The 17,318-nt window shown below is 68.8% G+C and overlaps 2 protein-coding genes across 8 annotated transcripts; one reads left to right on the top strand and one right to left on the bottom strand.

Moving 5' to 3' along the window:
* The first annotated feature begins 965 nt into the window (after positions 1-965).
* ESPN (espin) lies at positions 966-12,869 on the top strand. 6 transcript variants are annotated; one of them, XM_055798281.1, is made up of 14 exons: positions 970-1,346; positions 2,132-2,325; positions 4,517-4,703; positions 4,786-4,968; positions 5,051-5,182; positions 5,274-5,843; positions 7,449-7,610; positions 7,694-7,868; positions 8,156-8,182; positions 9,429-9,574; positions 9,670-9,951; positions 12,006-12,085; positions 12,167-12,178; positions 12,276-12,869. In XM_055798281.1, the coding sequence occupies exons 1-14, from the start codon at positions 1,053-1,055 to the stop codon at positions 12,421-12,423; spliced, it is 2,592 nt and encodes an 863-aa protein (XP_055654256.1). In that variant the 5' UTR covers positions 970-1,052; the 3' UTR covers positions 12,424-12,869. The 6 variants fall into 6 exon arrangements, with proteins under 6 accessions (XP_055654254.1, XP_055654255.1, XP_055654252.1 ...); XM_055798279.1 differs by lacking the exons at positions 12,006-12,085; positions 12,167-12,178; positions 12,276-12,869 and adding an exon at positions 10,189-11,999 and having other exon boundaries at positions 966-1,346; positions 5,274-5,493; positions 5,566-5,843; XM_055798283.1 differs by lacking the exon at positions 8,156-8,182.
* Positions 12,870-13,136: 267 nt separating this feature from the next.
* TNFRSF25 (TNF receptor superfamily member 25) lies at positions 13,137-17,179 on the bottom strand. 2 transcript variants are annotated; one of them, XM_027787638.2, is made up of 7 exons: positions 16,798-17,179; positions 14,994-15,189; positions 14,760-14,891; positions 14,507-14,659; positions 14,336-14,417; positions 14,180-14,241; positions 13,137-14,094 (listed from the first exon to the last, which is right to left on the bottom strand). In XM_027787638.2, the coding sequence occupies exons 1-7, from the start codon at positions 16,825-16,827 to the stop codon at positions 13,466-13,468; spliced, it is 1,284 nt and encodes a 427-aa protein (XP_027643439.1). In that variant the 5' UTR covers positions 16,828-17,179; the 3' UTR covers positions 13,137-13,465. The 2 variants fall into 2 exon arrangements, with proteins under 2 accessions (XP_027643439.1, XP_027643438.1); XM_027787637.2 differs by having other exon boundaries at positions 14,994-17,179.
* Positions 17,180-17,318: the final 139 nt, after the last annotated feature.

Below are 17,318 nucleotides of genomic sequence, written 5' to 3'. Positions count from 1 at the left end.
CTCTGAGGTGCTCGAGGCTCTGGTTGATGCGGTCGCAGCGGCTCTTATCCATGAGGGGCTTGAGGAGACGGGGTGGCGAGGGCGGGCGGGCGGCCCGGGGCTGTGTGGGTCCGGGAGTGCCGGAGCTCTCACCTTGTGCAGCCGGGTGGTGGCAGGAGGGGGGCGCGAGGGCCGGTGGGAGACTTGGTGCTCCCGTACCGCCATCGCCTTTATGGGCTGTTGGCGGGGCAGGGCAGGCAGCGCGGGCAGGCAGCTCAGGCAAGCAGGGCAGGCAGGCAGGCAGGGCAGGCAGGGAGGCAGGAGGGGCCGCCGCGCCGCTGTCCGTGGTGCTGCACCAGCTGTACTGCCGCTGTCCGCGGTGCTGAACGCGCTGCGCCGCCGCTGTCCGCGGTGCTGACGGCGAGGGCTGTCCCAGCCTGCCCGCACTGCCCGCGCCGCGCGCTGCCCGTGCCAGTGCCCGCGGTAGCCGCCGCCGCTGCCCGCGCTGCCACAGGTCCCGCCGTCCGTTCCCGCGCTGCCGGTCTCCCCCCTCTGGCCGGCCCTCCCGTGGCAGGAGGAGGCAGGGCAGCCCGCCCGGCATCTCCCGCCCCTCGTTCCTGCCCGCGCTGCTGGGACCGGCAGGCGCCCGTCGGGGCTGCGGGAGGAGCCCATCACCGCCGTGCCCTTCGCGTTGCCCGGCGGCTGGCGGGGAGGGGGACACCCGTGGGGCAGCTTCGCAGAGCCGCAGACGGCGGTACCAGCAGCTGGACACGGGCCGCTCGTGGGGTCCCCCGGGCCGGTCCCAGGCCGGGTCGCAGCCCGGCAAAGCCCGGCTGCCGTGGCAGGGGCGGGGGGCGGGGGGCAGGGGGCAGCGGGGCGGGGGGGGCCCGGGCAGTAGGCAGCCGCCGCGCCGTCGGGCGGGGCGGGCGGAGGGGCGGCCCCGAGGGAGGAGGAGGAGGAGTCGGCGGGGCCGGGGGGCGGCGGGGCGGGAGCGCTGCGCAGTGCCAAGCGGCGGCCGGGCCGGCGGGGCCGGGGCCGGGGCCGGGACCGGGGCCGGCGGGGCCGGGGCCGGGATGGCGCTGGAGCGGGCGCTGCTGGCGGCGCGACAGGGCGACGTGGAGGCGCTACGGGGGCTGCGGGCGGCCGGGCTGCTGCGACCGGGGCTGCGGGACGCCCTGGGCGCCTCCCCCGCGCACCACGCTGCCCGCGCCGGCCGCCTCGCTTGCCTCCGGTACTTGGCGGCCGAGGCCACGCTCCGCGGCGACGCGCGGGCGCGCAACGGGGCCACGCCGGCCCACGACGCCGCCGCCACCGGCAACCTCGCCTGTCTCCAGTGGCTGCTCACGCAGGGGGGCTGCGGCGTGCAGGTGCGAGCGGGAGCGCGGGAAGGGGGGGGCAGCAGGCAACCGGGGGGACGGGCGCGTGTGGACCCCTCCAGCTCTGCCGCCCGGCGAGCCGGGGCCCCGACGTGGCGTCCTACCCATGCAGAACGGGGGGCGGCCGGGGGGGGGAGGGCGGAGAGCCCCCGGGATCCCGGCGGGACGCAGCCCCGAGGGGGGCGCAGGGCCTCCGGGGCTGTGCCCGGGGCTGCCGGCCCCTCCCGGGGTTACGCAACGGCGGGAGAGGGGCGGTAAGCGGCTTGCCCCGGGGCCGACCGAGAGCTAACGACATGTGACGGGCCAGAGGAAAAGGAGGCGGCGGAGGGGCTGGGAGCGGGGATTAAGCTGCAAGGATGGGGTCAGCAGCTTCGGCAGCCTCCTGGCGGGGGCCAGCTCTGCCCGCACCCCGCCGAGTACGGAGGGTGGCCGGGCTGGCGGCACGGCGGGACCCCGCGGGGAGCCCCTCCAGGCAGGGGCTGCTGGTCGCTGGCAGAACAAGGGGGGCTTTGTGCGGCGCTTGCAGTGTGCGGGTGCAGGCCCTGCTGCTGGATGGCAGGCATGCTTGTCCCACGGCCCCTGCCATGGCCTGTCCCCTCCCTCTAGCCCTCTTCTGTGCAGACGAGACCTCCATCCCGGGCAGCCTGCCCTCCCTGGGGCCAGCTCCCGGCTGTGGGGGGGCCCACAGCTGCCCACAGTCCCTGGTCCCACACACACACCCTTGCCGGAGGGGGCCAGGTCCCTGGTGCCAACAGCCACCCCGGTTCCTCCCACAGGACACAGACAACTCTGGTGCCACCATCCTACACTTGGCAGCCCGCTTTGGTCACCACGAGGTGATCGACTGGCTCCTCCGCTTTGGAGGCAGTGACCCTACAGCGGCCACCAACACGGGAGCGCTGCCTGTCCACTACGCTGCGGCCAAAGGGGATTTCCCTTCCTTGCGACTCCTCTTGGGACACTGCCCCAGGTAATAGCCCCTGCTGCTGGCAGGTGAGAGGGGCTCCATGCCGGGGGCTGGCAGGGGAATGGGGTGTCCACTGCCACCCCATCCCTCCCTCCAGCCACTGGGCAAGATGCCAGCACTGGGGATGGATTCCGCAGCCACCCTCAGCCCCCAGCTCCAAGGGCAACGCGGCTGCATTATCAGGCCAGGCAGCCAGCTGCACCTTCTTTATGGCCCGGAGAGAAAGGGCGAGGAGAAGAGCGGCCAGTGCTGACAGAAATATTACCACTGGCCGCTTGGTTGGCTCCCTGGGCTCCTGGTGCAGGGCGATAACACAGCCGCCTTTGTCCACCAGCCATTACGTAAATGGATTAGGCTGCCTGCCGAGGAGAGGCTGCTCCCTGCACCGGAGGTGAACTTTCTGCCTGCCCAGGGCCACGAGCACTGCTGGAGGCAGCAGCCCTGCTCGGCTGGCAGCACGGCAGCATCCTTGCTTTGCCTCCCGAGCGGTACCCGTGGCCCAGCGCATCCCCTGGGGTACATGGTATTGCAGCCCACCAGGCCCACCATGGCAAGCCTCACTGTGGGACCGCAGCAGGCACTTAGCCAGCCCCTAATCCGATTTCCTGTGGCAGGCAGAGGCTGCCAGAAATAACCCACTGCCCCGGCCGATGTGGAGCCCGGAGGGTAGCGCCTTTGCCCTGTGCTGTGCCCAGTTAGGCTTGAGGGCTGCAGATGCACAGGGGTGCACAGCCCCCTCATATCCAGAGGGGTCCCAAGGCAGTGGGAGGTGAACCAGGGCTCAGCACCCCTCCGTGCCTCAGTGCTGTGACCCCAGAGCCCCGACCCTTCCTGCCAGGCAGGGTCACAGAGCCCATTGCAGGGTCCCTGTTGCCCCATGGCACTCACCAGCTGCAACCTCCCCAGCCCCAGTCCCAGCTCTTTACCCCCAGGCATGCTGGCTTAGCCCCAGGACATCTGTGGGGATTAACCCCCCGTGGCGCACAGCCTGGCCCCAGCCCAACCATGGCTCCTGCTTGGTGCCTGTTGTGTCAGTCCTGGTGTAGCGCAGCACTGGTGGTGGCCCTCCCACGTTGGTTTTCATGCTTCTTGCCAGGGTTGCTTCACTGCTGTCACCGCCTTCCCCTTGAATTATTTAGGGCTGGCCCCACTCCCGGCCCTGTGCCCACTTGGAGGCTCTGTTACGGCCACGAAATCCAATCCCTGGGTGCTGCTGTGGGATGCTGGCGTTCCCAGCCCACCTTCGCACTGGCCTTGCAGGGTGTCCAGCAGCCAGAAGCCCGGTGTGAAGTCACGGCCATCTGGCAAAGCAGTTTACCGGCACTTGCCCAAGTGGCTTAACCCCTTCCCAATTAGTGGGAGATGGTAATCAGGGTCTGAATGCATGTCTGTACCCCTGCTGTTCCCCTGCACCACGGCCCAGCCTGCCACCATCCTGGCCCAGCTCCTGCTCTGGGAGTGCCCAGCAGCATCCCAGCCCAGAGCTGTGGCACCCCAGGGCAGGCGCCCTGCAGCACGGCACGGTGGGAAGGCAGTGCTGGCCACAGCCCATCTCACAGTTACAGGGATCAATTATTAAGGGCCCGCGATCTTTGCGATAACAGAGCGGAGTATTTATTGCTCTTCCTTTTTTAAATATTCAACAGGTTTTTTTATGAAGCACTTAGTAAAACAGCTTCCTGCCCGGTGGGGATGTGGGATGTAGGATGCACAATTTGGGACGAGGCATGCGAGGATGCCAAGGCCTGCCACAAGCAGTGGGGGGACACCTGTGCCAGGCAGCCAGACTGGCAGGGGGCAGTGGGCAGCAGGGCCAGCACTGCCATGGCGCAGGTCAGCATTTACCTGCCGGCTCCCCTGTGGCCAGCGCTGCCTAAGCCGCTTATTTAAAAATACAGCTAAATTGCAATGTCCAGAAACAGCCGGAGGAAGGAGCTTACCCTAAGCAGGCTGATTAACTTAGTGACCTCCCACTGCAGCAGCCGCTGCTGCGGGGACCCAGTGGGGAGCCAGGGGGTGGATGGCTCCCAGCCAACACTGCCCAGCTCTGCTACTGCCCTGCCTGCACCCAGACAGCATGTCCCCTGTGTGTTCCTCAATTCCCCGTGACCTGTGTGTCCCCTACACCCTGTACCTCCCTTCCCAGTGTGCTTGGTGGTGGCTGCAGGTGATGGGTGCTGTGCCCCTCTTGCAGCACGCTGAGTGCCCAGACCAAGACAGGGGCCACCCCGCTGTACCTCGCCTGCCAAGAGGGCCACCTGGAGATCATCCAGTACCTGGTGCAGGACTGCGGGGCTGACCCCCATGCGTGTGCCCATGATGGCATGACCCCGCTGCACGCTGCTGCCCAGATGGGCCACAACACTGTCATCGTCTGGCTGGTAAGCGTGGGCTGGGCACAGCATGGTGGCACGGCATGGGGCATGCTGTGCCAGCGCTCAGCCCGCCCACCCACCCGCCCAGATGAGCTTCACGACAGTGAGCCTGTCAGAGCGGGACGCTGAGGGGGCCACGGCCATGCACTTCGCCGCCAGCCGTGGTCATGCCAAGGTGCTGAGCTGGCTGCTGCTGCATGGTGGGGAGATCACTGCTGACAGCTGGGGTGGCACACCGCTGCATGATGCTGCTGAGAACGGCGAGCTGGAGGTGGGTGCTGGTGGCCAGCAAGGTGCCAGGGTGGGGAGAGGGAGTGCCCTCCGGCCCTGCCATGCTCCCCCACTCTCCCCAGTGCTGCCAGATCCTGGTGGTGAATGGCGCCGACCTCAGCATCCGTGACCAGGACGGCTACACGGCGGCTGACCTTGCCGACTACAATGGCCATGGCCACTGTGCCCAGTACCTGCGCACTGTGGAGAACATGGTATGGCAGTGCTGCGGGGCCACGCACGTGGGGACCACGCAGGGCCCTGCCACTCCCGCCCCACCACCTGACCGCACTGCTGTGCCAGCAGAGCGTGGAGCACCGCGTGCTGTCGCGAGACCCCTCGGCAGATGGGGAGTGCCGGCAGCCCGACTCGGGCATGTCATCGCCCAACACCACGGCGTCGGCACCCCAGGCACGCTTCGAGGTGGGCTCCCCTGCCAGCACCCTCTCCAACTACGACTCCTGCCACTCCAGCCAGTCCAGCACCGGGGAGAAGAGGGGTGGCCCCCTGGGGGCCCCCGCTGCCCGTGAGTGCGGGGCCGGGGGGTGCAGGGCAGGGGACACGGGGCTGGCCCCCCGTGACCCCCTGCCCTGCGCAGGGGTGCCCGCACCAGCGCTGGCGGACATGCAGGCGTACATGGACATGCTGGACCCTGAGACGTGGCCGCGGGGCCGGGGGCTGGCAGGCGAGGGCCCCCTGCCGCCGCCACCCCCCACCTTCCCCCCCCCGCCACCCCCACCCCCTGCCACCCGACCGCCCCCGCCGCCCCCTGACTACCCCGCACCCGCACCCCCCGCCGCCCCCCACACCGCCGACATCTACGTGCGGGCCAAGAACAACCTGCGGCACGTGGAGAGCCAGGCGCTGCGCCGAGAGGTACGGCCCCATGCACCACGTCCCACACACGCCGTGCCCCCTGTGCCCCACGCACTGTGCCCCATGCACAGCTGCTCCTGGCCACGGAGCTCATGGGATGTGCCACCTAGGGGGGGACATGCTACTGGGCACCAATCTCCCGTGGGGAGCTGTTAGTTCTTGATGGCACCGGGAGGGGACAGCCCCGGCTTGAGGCCACATGCCTGCGATGCTGACTTGCACCACAGGTCCAAGGTGCAACCGGCAGTGAGGGTGCAGCCAGACGGGGCCTCTGCGGCACTGGGCGGCCTTGCTGCACCAGCTGGGGCACCTGGAGGCACCGTGCAGGCCATTGCATGGCTGACTGTCACGGCTGCACCCACGTGGCCTTGGCGATGCCACCAGCACCATGCCGAGCTGGGTGTGGGCAGCTGCGCAGGCTGTAACTGGAGCAGCCAGCTCCGGTGTCACCTGCGCAGCAGGTGTCAGGTGGCTCAGCTGGTGCTGCCAGGAGCTGAGAGGGCTCAGCCGGGCGTGCACAGGTAAGAGGGGTGCAGCCCCTGAGGCGGGCTGGGGGGGGGCATAGGGATGCGGTGGGCTCAAGGCCGTCCTGACCCCCAAGTATGGCTCTCGCCACTTGTCCGGGGACAGGAACCTGGTGCACAACTGTGGTCAGGCCACTGGCAGAGCCCAGAGCTACAGGGGATGGGGGCACATGGGAGGGGGGTCTTGGCAGAGCAATGTGTGCCAGGCCTGTGCAGGGCTCAGGACCCTGTTGTGCTCTTTGTGCATGTCTCGCTAACGGGGTAATGAGTGGCCTTGCCTGGGGGGCTACAGAGCCGGGCTGCCCTGGGGAGGGGCAGGCATGTGCCAGCCAGAGCAATGTGGGCACCCCAGGCAGGGGGGCTGAGCAGCACAGACCCTCACACCGGACTGAGGCTGGTGCTGTGGCAGTGGGAGCTGGGCTTGGCACAGCGCCCACGGCAGACAGAGGAGGAAGCACCGAGCTGTCGCTTGTTGACTTAGCTGCGGCTGGTGGCAGTGGCAAGCGCCTGGGCTCACCATGCAAATGCCACGGGTGGAGGTGGCGCACAGGGAAATGCAAATAGCAGGGCCCCCGGCATGGGGAGTGAGGCCGTGCCGCCGCGGCACCTCAGACCCGGGCAGTGGGCATGACCCCCTGCAGCGCCGGTGCTCGGCAGCACGAGCCACAAAGCTGCTGCGGTATGTGCTGGGGTGAGCTGAGGCTGCGCTGCCCAAGAGCCCCGTTCAGAGGGAGGTTTGGAACCAGGCCCCATGGGAGATAAGCTCCAGGTAATCCGTGGGGCCAGGGCTCTGCAGTCCTGTTCCCAGGGGGTTATCCCAGGGGAGGCTCGGCTGGGCTCCTGGGCACAGGCTATAGGGTCACAGTGCCAGGCGCCGATAGCACATCCTGCCAGCCCCACATGCAGTCCCTGGTGCGGCCTTGTGCTGAGTGGACCCATGGCGTATGTGCCTGCTGTGCCCCAAGCCTGGCATCTGCCCCACAGCCACCCTGGGCACGGCCTTGCTCTGCCACAGCTCTGCCCCACAGCCACCCTGGGCTCAGCTGGGCACGGCTGTGCTGAGCCATGTTCCCCATTGCAGCTGGCTTCGCGTGAGAGCAGCCCTGAGGGCCTGCGCAGGGCCGACTCCAGCAGGCGGTCAAGGAATTTTGGCAAGCAGCCGAGCACCGGTGACTACTACAAGCACCTAGGGCACGGCACAGCCGAGCAGCCCGGGCCCCGGCGAATGGCACACAGCGAGGAGGTGAGCCCCAGCCTCGTGCCGCAAGCCTTCATGTGGCTCAGCGGCACCGGCACCCCGCAACGCCTGCCCATGCTTTCTTTCAGGCATCGCCCATCTCAGAGGACACCATGCGCAACGGGGAGAGCAAGCCTGGTGCTGAGCTGCCACCCCCGCCGCCACCCCCACCGCTGCCTGATGCTGCCTGTCCGATGCCCCCACCACCGCCACCACTGGCTGAGACCCCTGCCGGACCCCGCCGCTCCTCCTCCTCTACAGGAAGTAAGTGGCGGGGTGCCGGGCAGGCACGGGGAGCAATCCCTGGCACTGTCCCATCGGCTGCACCACGGCACCAGCCGCCCCGGCGCGTCTCCTTCTGCGGCACTCTGGCTGTGTGGCTCCTGACAGCCTCTCTGTCCTTCTCTCCTCCGGTGTCGGCGTGGGGGCCCCCATGCCCGCCCGCCCCTGCCTGCTCTCACTGCTGGCCGCTTCTCTTCTCTCTTGTCTCGCGGTGGCTAAATCCTTCCTCTGCCGCGCGCCCTGCGCCGCCTCTCTGCTTCTCTCCCTAGGAGGAAAGGCGCTCAGGCAGATGAAGAGTAAGTACCGCGGCCCCACGCTCTTCCCTGCTCTGGGGGTGCCCCGGCGCGGGGCATGGCCAGCGGGGCCCGAGCCGGCACCATCCCATGCCGGAGCCACGGGGCACTGACAGCCCCAGTGGCTGGCAGCTGGCCGCAGCCCTCCTGCCTGCTGAGCCCTCGCTGCTGCGTTGCCAGGCCGGCGTGCCACGCGGTGGCCCGAGCCCTGGCGTGGGGCTGCCGAAGCCAGCCGGCAGGGCTGGCAGGGCTGGGCAGGCGGCCGGGGCCCCATGCCCCCCGCGGCCCCCGCAGCCCTGCCGCCGGCCCTGCACACAGAGGGCCTTTGTCTGCGCTCAGCCGGCTGGCGTGACCCCGCCACGTGAGCGCACCGGCCGCTCCCCCACCGCTGATTGCAGCCGGGCTTGGCTGCCGCTCAGCACCTGCTTTATTAGCGCCGGCTCCCGTGGCTGGGGGGTCTCAGCCGGCACTGGATGGCAGCGCGTGCGCCCTGCTGGGGCCTCAGCACCCACAGCCCTCTGGCCCCGGCACGGCGCAGCCAAGCAGGGCGAGCTGCGGGAGCCGGCGGCAGGGAGGGGGCTCTGCCTTGGCACGGCACCATGGGCCATTAGGGACCCACGCATGGCTGGCACAGACGGTGGGTGCTCGTGGGGTGGGTGGCACAAGCGGTGGCAAGGGCATCCTCAGGGGCACTGCCGCGCTCCAGCGCCGCTGCCATGACGATCTTGGGGTTCAGGGCTGGCAGTGGGGCTGGCTTAGGCTGTCGGTGCATCGCTGCTGTGGGCTGTGGGGGAGGGTAGGGGGTCCAGGGCCCCCGGTGAGGCAGCACAGTGTCATCCTGCTGTGCCGGGGCTGTTGCCAGCCACAGACCCATCCCTCTGCAGGCAGGTCACTGCTGTCACAGCATGGTGCTGTGAGGTGGGTGGCCCTTGGGGCTGGGGCTCTGAGATGTGGGTGCTGGCATGCTGCTCCATCAAGGTCCCATGGACCTGGTAACCTGGGTGTTGGGATACTGGTCCCATGGACCCAGGGAGGTGGGGTGCCAGGCTGCTGAGTGCTGGGATGTTGCTCCAGCAAGGTCCCATGGACCTGGGATGCTGCTCCGATAGGAGTCCCAGGGGCTCTCAGGCATGGGGGGCAGTCAGCTGGCCACCCTGTCACCCCCGTGCGCCGCAGGCTGGCAGGGGAACTGGGGGTGTGGGGGGCTGCTGGCAGCAGGGCCCTTACTGCCCACCCTGCCTCCCCCCAGGCACCAAGTCCTTCAACATGATGTCCCCCACTGGTGACAACTCAGAGCTGCTGGCTGAGATCAAGGCCGGGAAAAGCCTCAAGCCGACGCCACAGAGCAAAGGCTTCACCACCGTCTTCTCCGGCAGCGGCCAGGCAGGGGCCAATGTAAGGGGGGGGAGGGGTAGGTGGCGGGGGAGCCGGTGGCGGTGCATCATGGCACAGCGGGTGCCCACCACCCTTCTTCCCTCCTTCCTCCATAGGCAGAGTCGCCGGTGTCCTCCCCGTCACCCACCAGGACGCCCACCCCACCGGCCACCCCCGAGGCTGCCGGGCCACCACGCTGCCTGGCAGGGGGCTCACCAGAACTGGTGCTGAATGGGAGCTCGCCGGTGCCAGCGGCAGGCACCGGGGTGGCAGCAGAGGCGGAGGCGCTGGTGCCGAGCCATGACGAGCGGGGCCGGCCCATCCCCGAGTGGAAGCGGCAGGTGATGGTGCGCAAGCTGCAGCTCCGCATGCAGGAGGAAGAGGAGCAGCGGCGCAAGGTAGGGGGGTCCCGCGTGCTGTGGCGGCGCGTGTGGCGTGGGTATGGCCCAGCAGCTCAGGACCTGGCGAGATGGTGTGTGTGGCATTGCCTCTGGTTCCTGGCTGTGCCAGGGGACCACCCCACCCGCATGCAGGGGCATTGTGTCCCAGGGGTGCCGCACGTGGCGGCGGCAGTGGTGGCATGAGGTGCACGCGGTGTGGCCTCAAGAGCCCCTTTGCCCTCTTTCCCGCCGCAGCCTGGGAGCCACTCGCTGCCCCTGTGCCAGCGCAGGCCACCCACCCGCGGGGGCACACCTGGACCTGCCGGGCAGCCAATGCGGGAGGAGGACTTGCGGCACCTGGAGAGGCGGCTGGGGAGCCTGCGGGTGATGCATGAGGCCCAGCCAGTGCAGCCGCTGCCGGGGCGGCTGGAGAAGGAGCCGCTGCCACTCCTGCCGCTGCCTGCCACCCTGGCGCCCCAGCACTTCGCCCTCACCCACAAGAACCCACCCACCCACAGCAGCCAGCCCCCGACGCTGCCGAGGAGCGTGGCTGTGCCACCGGCCACCCCGGGGAGCCAGGAGGGGCAGGGGGCAGGGGGGGCAGCAGGCGGCCCTGGTGCCCAGCATGATGCCCAGCGCGAGATCCTGGGCTGTGGCGTCTCTGTCCGCAGCCTCAAGGCCAACTATGAGGGCCCAGGGGGGGCCTCCCCACCCATCCCCAGGGTCACCAAGCGCAAGCGGGCACAGCCCCCCAGCAGCACCCGCCAGCCTGTCCTGGAGGAGGAGTATGGGGACGGGGCACTGCGGCGGAGCCGGCCGGCACCACCGGAGCCAAGGGGCCCACGGCAGCATGCTGAGGCACACAAGGAGCGTGCCGTCTTCCTCTTCCTGGAGCACTGGAAGAAACGGGCACTGGCAGCGGTGCCCGGGGAGGAGCGGCCGCGGCGGCCGGGGAGGCGGCGGCCGGCAGCAGGACGGCTGCTGGCCCGCTGGAGAAGCGTTGCTCGCCGGGTGCCGGGACGGCAGATCCGGCGGTTGAGCCGCGCCACGGTGCTGTACTGGCCCCAGCACTTTCTGCCCCACATCGGTGGCTCGCCCATGCCCCATGACAGCCTCCCGCTCGACCTCTTCATGCTGGGCTACTTCCAGCTGCTGGAGATGCCTCTCAGCCCCGAGGAACGGCGCTTCCGCCACCTCCTCTGCTACGAGATGTTCGACCGCCTGGGCAGCCACAGCTGGCACCACGTCCGCCACTTCCACCGTGCCGTGCTGGAGCAGGTCGAAGCCGGCCACCGCCACTGGCTCGACGGCTTTGAGGACCTCGTGCAGGAGTTTTTCGAGAACGGCCCCACCATGGTGGCGGAGAGCCCTCCGGAGCTCCCCGCGGCAGCCCTGGGAGGGGAGGGGGCATCAGTGCCAGTGCCGGTGCCGGAGCTGGGCGAGTTCAGTGAGGAGGACGTCTGCCGCTTCATCGACCGTAGCTTCTCCTTCTGGAAGGAGAAGGAGGCGGAGATGTCCGACACCTGAGCCCAGCGGGATGCTGTGGGCTGTGCCAGCAGTGTGGGGGCGGGCCAGGAGCAGGCACCGGGGGCAGCCGGGGGCAGCAGGACCCGGTGCCTGGGTGTGCTCAGCTGACTGCGGCTCTGACAGCGTTGTGGCTTGGCTCAGCGGAGGGCTTGGTGTTGTTTCGCGTGGCCCCGGGCCGAGGTTGCGGTGTGCCGCTTGCTGTGGCTGTGTGTTGTGCAGGGGGTGCAGCACTGGGGCTGCGCTCCCCTCTGGCGTGGTGTTTGCGGTGCCGGGGCGGCGTGGGCCCCTGCGTGTCAGTGCAATAAAGCTGTGGTGTGCTGCGAAGGGCTGGCCACACCGCGCACTCCTTCCTCCTCCCTGCGCCGGCAGAAGGCAGGCGGCGAGGGGCGATGTCGGTGAGCCCCCACCAGCGCTGTGCCGGGAGCACGGCTCAGCCCGACGACCAGCAGGATGTGGTGCCACGTACCAAGGCAATGCCACTGCCTCCCGGTGCCAGCAGCAAGGGCAGGCTCCTGGCAGTGCGAGTAACATGCTGTCTGTTGCAGGAGAAGGAGGAGGAGGCACGCCTGGCCAGCATGCCAGCCTGGAGGAGGGACATCCTGCGCAAGAAGCTGGAGGAGGAGAGGTGAGCCGGGGGCAGGGGACGCTGCATCAGCCAGCCGCCCCCGCGACTCCGCTAACCCCGCTCTTCCCTTTGCCTTTGCAGGGAGCAGAAACGGTGAGTGCCGCAAGCCCCTTCCCTGGGCAGGTGGGTGGGCACGGCGGCTCCGGCGCTCTGGTGACCATGGTGCCCCGTGCCCTCCGCTGCTGAGCAGGAAAGAGCAGGAGAAGCTGAAGCGGGAGGAGGAGGAGAAGGAGAAGGAGCAGTCGGAAAAGCTAAGGACTCTCGGGTACGATGAGACAAAGCTGGCGCCCTGGCAGCGGCAGATCATCCTCAAGAAGGGGGACATAGCCAAGCACTAGCCACGCCACGCCGCGCCCTGGCTCTTTGCGGCGGGAGGAGGCCAGCAGGTCCCACCACGGACCGGGATGCACCTCGACACCCTCCTCCCACCGCGGATGGCCACATAGCCCAACCCAGAGGAGCCCTCACTACCACCCCGAGCACCTGTAGCCCCCGTCCCACTGCTGTCGGCCCACTGCCACTCCGTGCTGCCCTTCGCAAAGCGAGCTGCCGCAGTGTGGGGCACCTGGCTCCTTGTGCGCCGCTGGGCTCGACTATTGAGGCTGGGCTCGCCATGCTGCCCTGCTCCCCGTGCTCCCCGCAGGCACCACTCGCCGTTGCAGCTGCAGCACACTCACCACCACTCCTGCCCCTCCCGCCTCTGGAGCCACTTGAGGCTGGCTCCTGGCTCCACTCCACCCCGGACCACCTGCCTTTCCAGCAATTAAAACGATAAACCCCGCCAGCAGTGCCCCGCGCCTTCCTGGGGCTGCCCATGCCACCTCCCTGCCTGCACCGTGCTGCACCCACTGCGGTGCCCCCATCGCCCATACCGCCCCCATTACCACCATCACCCGCACATCCCCATCACCTGCATCACCACCCCCACCCACATTGCCCCCACCACCTGCCGCGGCCACGTCACCCACCAACGTCACCCCTGATGCCAGCAGTGTCTCGGTGCTCAGCCGGGCTGGCGCAGCCCTGGGAAGAAGGGCCGGGGGCCAGAAGATGGAGAACATGCCACTTTATTGGGGCAGGGGCAGGCGCGCCTGTCAGCGGGCGGCCTCGAGAACTATCCCATGGGTTAACGGCAGGCTCGGCCCCCGCTCATCCCTTGAGCGGCCGGGCAGCCGGTGTGCTGGGGTGCAGGGTCCCCCCCTGGCCCTGGGAGCAGAGGGACATAAATAGGGGGGGTGGGCAGGGAGGGGACATAAAACTGACATAAAATGTCTACACGGTTTAAGTAACAATACTTAGGGGTACGGCTCAGCCAAGGCACCTGGTAAGCCAGGGAGGTGCCGGGACCTCACTCTGCTGGCGTGGTGTCGTCGGTGGGGGTCAGGGGCCCGCCAGCAGGCTCCGGCGCAGCGCCTCAGCACAACCAGCCAGCTCCATGCGCTCCAGGGCAGCATAGACACGGTCAAGCGTGGCGCTGGTCTGCTGGCACCAGCGCTTCAGCATTTCGTACTGCTGGTCACGGATGTGGGCCACCTCCAGCTCCACCAGCTCAATCTCTGCCTCCCGCAGCTCCAGCACCCGCATGAACTCCTTCCAGCGCCGCACCGGCACCACGTCGATGATGGTGTAGAGCTGGCTGCCATGCAGCAGGGCACCACGGGGCTCCAGGGGAGCAGAGGGCTCCACCTGACCACCCGGCTGTGCCGCACCACTGGGCTGCTCCCGCAATAAAGGCTGGTGCTTGGGGCTCTGCCTCACCGTGCTGGCAGCATGCTCCGTCACCTTAGGGGAGTACAGCTGGGTGCAGCATGAGCTGTCCCACACCTGGGCGCTGGCCTGGTACCACGGCATGGCCACGGGCCTGGCGGTGGGGGTGGCCACCTGTGCCATGGGGAGGGGGCTGCCTGCCAGGGTGCTGTGCCGGAGCCGCTTCCTTTTGCGGTAGATGGCAAGGGCACCCAGGAAGAAGGGCCCGGTGAACGCCAGCAGAAGGTACTCCAGACCCGTGCCTGCAAGGAGAAGCAGGAGCGTCCTCATCAGCCAGCCAGCGCAGCGGCCCCCACACTACTGCCCCCAGCCCTGCAGCCCCCACACCTTGCCTGCTGCTGCCGCTGCACACGCGCTGGCACTCTGTGCCGCATGTCTCCTGGGTGCTCCTGCAAGGAGAGGGGAGCCGTGGGTGCCGTGCTGCGCTCTGCCATGGGCCCTGCACATGTCCCTGGCTGGGGCACAGGGAGGGTCAATGCTTACGTGTGGCACGGCCGGCACTCACTGCCCTCAGCGTAGAAGTCAGGCTTGCAGCTACCGCAGAGCGTGTCCTGCACCTCTGAGCCTGGGGAGAGGGTAGGATCAGGCAGGGTGGCACAGCCAGAGGTGGCACAGCCGGTGAGGGCGCATCACGGGCTGGCCAGCAGCACTCACATGGCCGCTGGATGAGTCGCCCAACGCAGGGCTGGCACTGCCGGCAGAAGAAGTCATTGCAGTGCTCATCAAGGCAGTCACGGAAACGGCCATGCTCGCAGCCACAGGCAACATTGCTGGTGGCCGAGCAGTTGCTCAGCACGCTCTGGAAAGCTGCAGGAGGCAGGCGGTGAGTGGTGCTGCAGGGCACAGCGCAGCGCCATGCAGCGTGGCACAGCACGGTGTGGCGTGGTGCAGCACACCGCCAGCTCACCTTGCCGGTCACACTCGTAGCAAGCCTGGCATTTGGGGAGGGTGTTTGGCTGGGCGCGGAAAGTGCCAGCAGGACAGGCGGTGCAGACGCTGTTGTTGCTGTGGCTCGAACATGGGGCAAACAGGAACGTCCCTGCGGGGACAGTGGGGTGACAGGGAGCATGGCCACCTGGGGTGAAGCACCCGGTGTGCCACAGCATGCCATGCCAGGCTGTGCCGGCCAGGCAGGTCTCACCTGCAGGACACTGGGTGCAGCACCGGTGAGCCTCCTTGATCCAGTTCATGCCAGCGGGGCAGGGGGGTCTGGTGACATGCCTCCGCAGGCGGGTGGGTGGCCGTACCAGGACCTGCTGCCCCTGTGGCACAGGGCGGTCCTGGCACCCTGGGGGCTGTGATTCACTGCCTGCCAGCCACAGCGCTGCCAGGATCACCTGTGGGCAGGGAGAGGGCAGGGATGCCGGCAGCTGGGGCACCCCAGGAGCCATGCAGCTGCGGGGGCAGCCCTCGCACCGTGCCCTCCACCCTTCCGGCTGCACATGCTGGGCCATGTGGACACCAGTGCCTGTGTCGGGCAGGACGGCTGGGGCCACAGCTCTGTGCCCCAGAGCTGCACAGGTGTGGTGCCCCAGGGCTGGGAATGCCCCGCAGCAGCCCCTGTGCCGTGCTTCCCTTGCCCTACGCAGGCAACTGGCTTCCTGCTGGTGCTGCAAGACACGTATGCCATGGGGGCTGCTGTGCCACCCCTGGTAATCCTCGCGTGCTCTGCAAACAGTGCCGCCAGGCTGGCTGGGAGCGGTCCCAGGGTGCTCGGCTGCCTGCCCCACTGGGGACGGGGACAAGGGAGGGGGTGCACGGGCTGATGGCGGTGCTGGGGCTCACCAGCCTGGGGAGGTGTCAGCAGCTGAGCGCGGGAGGGTTAATGCTGCTGGCTTCTCTTTCCTGGGGTTTTTCTTCCTTGCAGAGGAGGCGATTTCCTCCCCAAGAGGAAGCCGTGCCCGGCTCACGCTCTCCCCGATGCTATCGCGCCTCGTACGTGCGTCCCAAACTAGGTCACCACTCCCCCACCCTGGGGCACCGGCTGCTGCACCCAGGGGAGCCCCGCTCCCCCCACGGCTGCGGTGGCGACAGGGTGCCCACGCCGGCACCCCCATCCCGGGGAAGGCAGGGGGCCGGGGAGGGCCACGGCACTGGCAGCGCGGGCAGGGAGCCAGGGGATTCCTCGCTGGGGGCTGGATTTCCCAGCCGCAATAGCCCTGATTACGGCAGCTGAATCATTTTCTATTAAAGCCGCCACCAGCAGCAGACTGGAAACCACGCGCAGGCCGCCCCGCTTGCAGGGCGCTGCTGGGAGATCGGGGCAGCCGCCTCAGCCCCAGCTGCCAGCAGCACATCTGAGTCACCGCTGAAGCACGACCTTCCCATGGTGGGGTCCTGCCTGCACGCCCTGCCTGCCAGCGGGCAGCTGCCCCTTCCCCAGCACCCGGAGCAGGTGCCCCACGGGCGCGGGAGCCGCCGGCACAGGTGCAACCCCACCGCTGGCTGCACCGTGGGGAGACACCGGCTCCTTTGCCATGCAGCCGCTGCCCTGGCCCGTAACGCAGCCCCCGTGCCGTCTCTGCTCCTGGTGCCCGTGTGCTGGGGCAGTCACCCAGCCAGCCCCAGGGTGGCCCTGGCAGCTGCCACCACTGGCAGCCCTGACCCGCTCCCACAGCCCACCAGCACGGCCAGTCCCCGTGGCGGTGCCCTGCCTGCAGCCCCGTGGCTGAGCCCACACTCCCTCGGCTGCATCGCGGCCATGCCGGCAGTCCTTCATGGCTGTGCCATGCCCGTGCTCCCCGCGGCTGTGCCATGCTGCAGGTGCTTCAGCGAGGCAGAGCCCATTCCCAGGTGTTCAGCTGAGGGGGGAGCAAGCTTTTTAGGCATGCTTGCACTGGGCTTGCCCCCAGACCCCCACCCCCCAGACCCGCTGTAGCCACAGCCCCAGGGCACCCTGCAATCGGTGCCAGGGGTCCGTGGGACCCCAGCACTGCCACACTCACCCAAGACACCCCTGGGCAGCAGAGCTTCATCCTTGTGGCCGATGCGGCTGGGTCATGCCGGGGTGGCGAGTGGACCAGGGCAGTGGGCGCAGTGGGGTGTCAGGGCAGTTCAGCACCTGGGCAGGGTGCCCTGGCACCCCATCGCTGCCGGCAGTGTGTGACGCGTGGCAAGTGAGCGCCAGCCCTCCCCACACAGGCTTTTACACCCAGCCGCGGCAGGAGGAAATGCTTTTTTGGAAATGAGTCCAGGGGGTGTGAAACCACATGACGGGAGCAGCAGGCGCGGGAGGGACCTGTGCTGCCTCACCATGGGCTGCCCGGCCACCGCCCTCCCTTTCCTGCTGGCACAGACACACTGTGGCCGGGCAATGTGGGGAGCACAGGGAGCCCTGGGGCATGAGGCTGGAGCTTGTCCCCAGCCTTCTCACCGTGTCTGCCCTGGTGGGGCTCCCCCAGTCGTGCCACATGCCCGCCCCGGTGCTGCCCAGCCGTACGGTGCTGCCGTGGCCCAGGGAGAGGCG

The sequence above is a fragment of the Falco peregrinus genome, chromosome 3, assembly GCF_023634155.1.
Source record: "Falco peregrinus isolate bFalPer1 chromosome 3, bFalPer1.pri, whole genome shotgun sequence".
Lineage (NCBI taxonomy): Eukaryota > Metazoa > Chordata > Aves > Falconiformes > Falconidae > Falco > Falco peregrinus.
The sequence above is the reverse complement of the archived record's forward strand: the minus strand, read 5'-3'. Positions and strand labels throughout refer to the sequence as shown.

Bases quoted from the DNA above. Each gene is read 5' to 3' on its own strand.
- TNFRSF25 (XM_027787637.2), bottom strand. From the start codon at position 15,306: ATGGCCCAGCATGTGCAGCCGGAAGGGTGGAGGGCACGGTGCGAGGGC. The intron at 14,660-14,759 runs GTGAGCTGGCGG...TGCCTCCTGCAG, and splicing joins CTACGAGTGTGACCGGCAAG to CTTTCCAGAGCGTGCTGAGC. The intron at 14,418-14,506 runs GTGAGTGCTGCT...CCCTCTCCCCAG, and splicing joins GCGACTCATCCAGCGGCCAT to GCTCAGAGGTGCAGGACACG.
- ESPN (XM_055798277.1), top strand. From the start codon at position 1,053: ATGGCGCTGGAGCGGGCGCTGCTGGCGGCGCGACAGGGCGACGTGGAG. The intron at 5,844-7,448 runs GTACGGCCCCAT...TCCCCATTGCAG, and splicing joins GCCAGGCGCTGCGCCGAGAG to CTGGCTTCGCGTGAGAGCAG. The intron at 9,575-9,669 runs GTAAGGGGGGGG...CTTCCTCCATAG, and splicing joins GCGGCCAGGCAGGGGCCAAT to GCAGAGTCGCCGGTGTCCTC.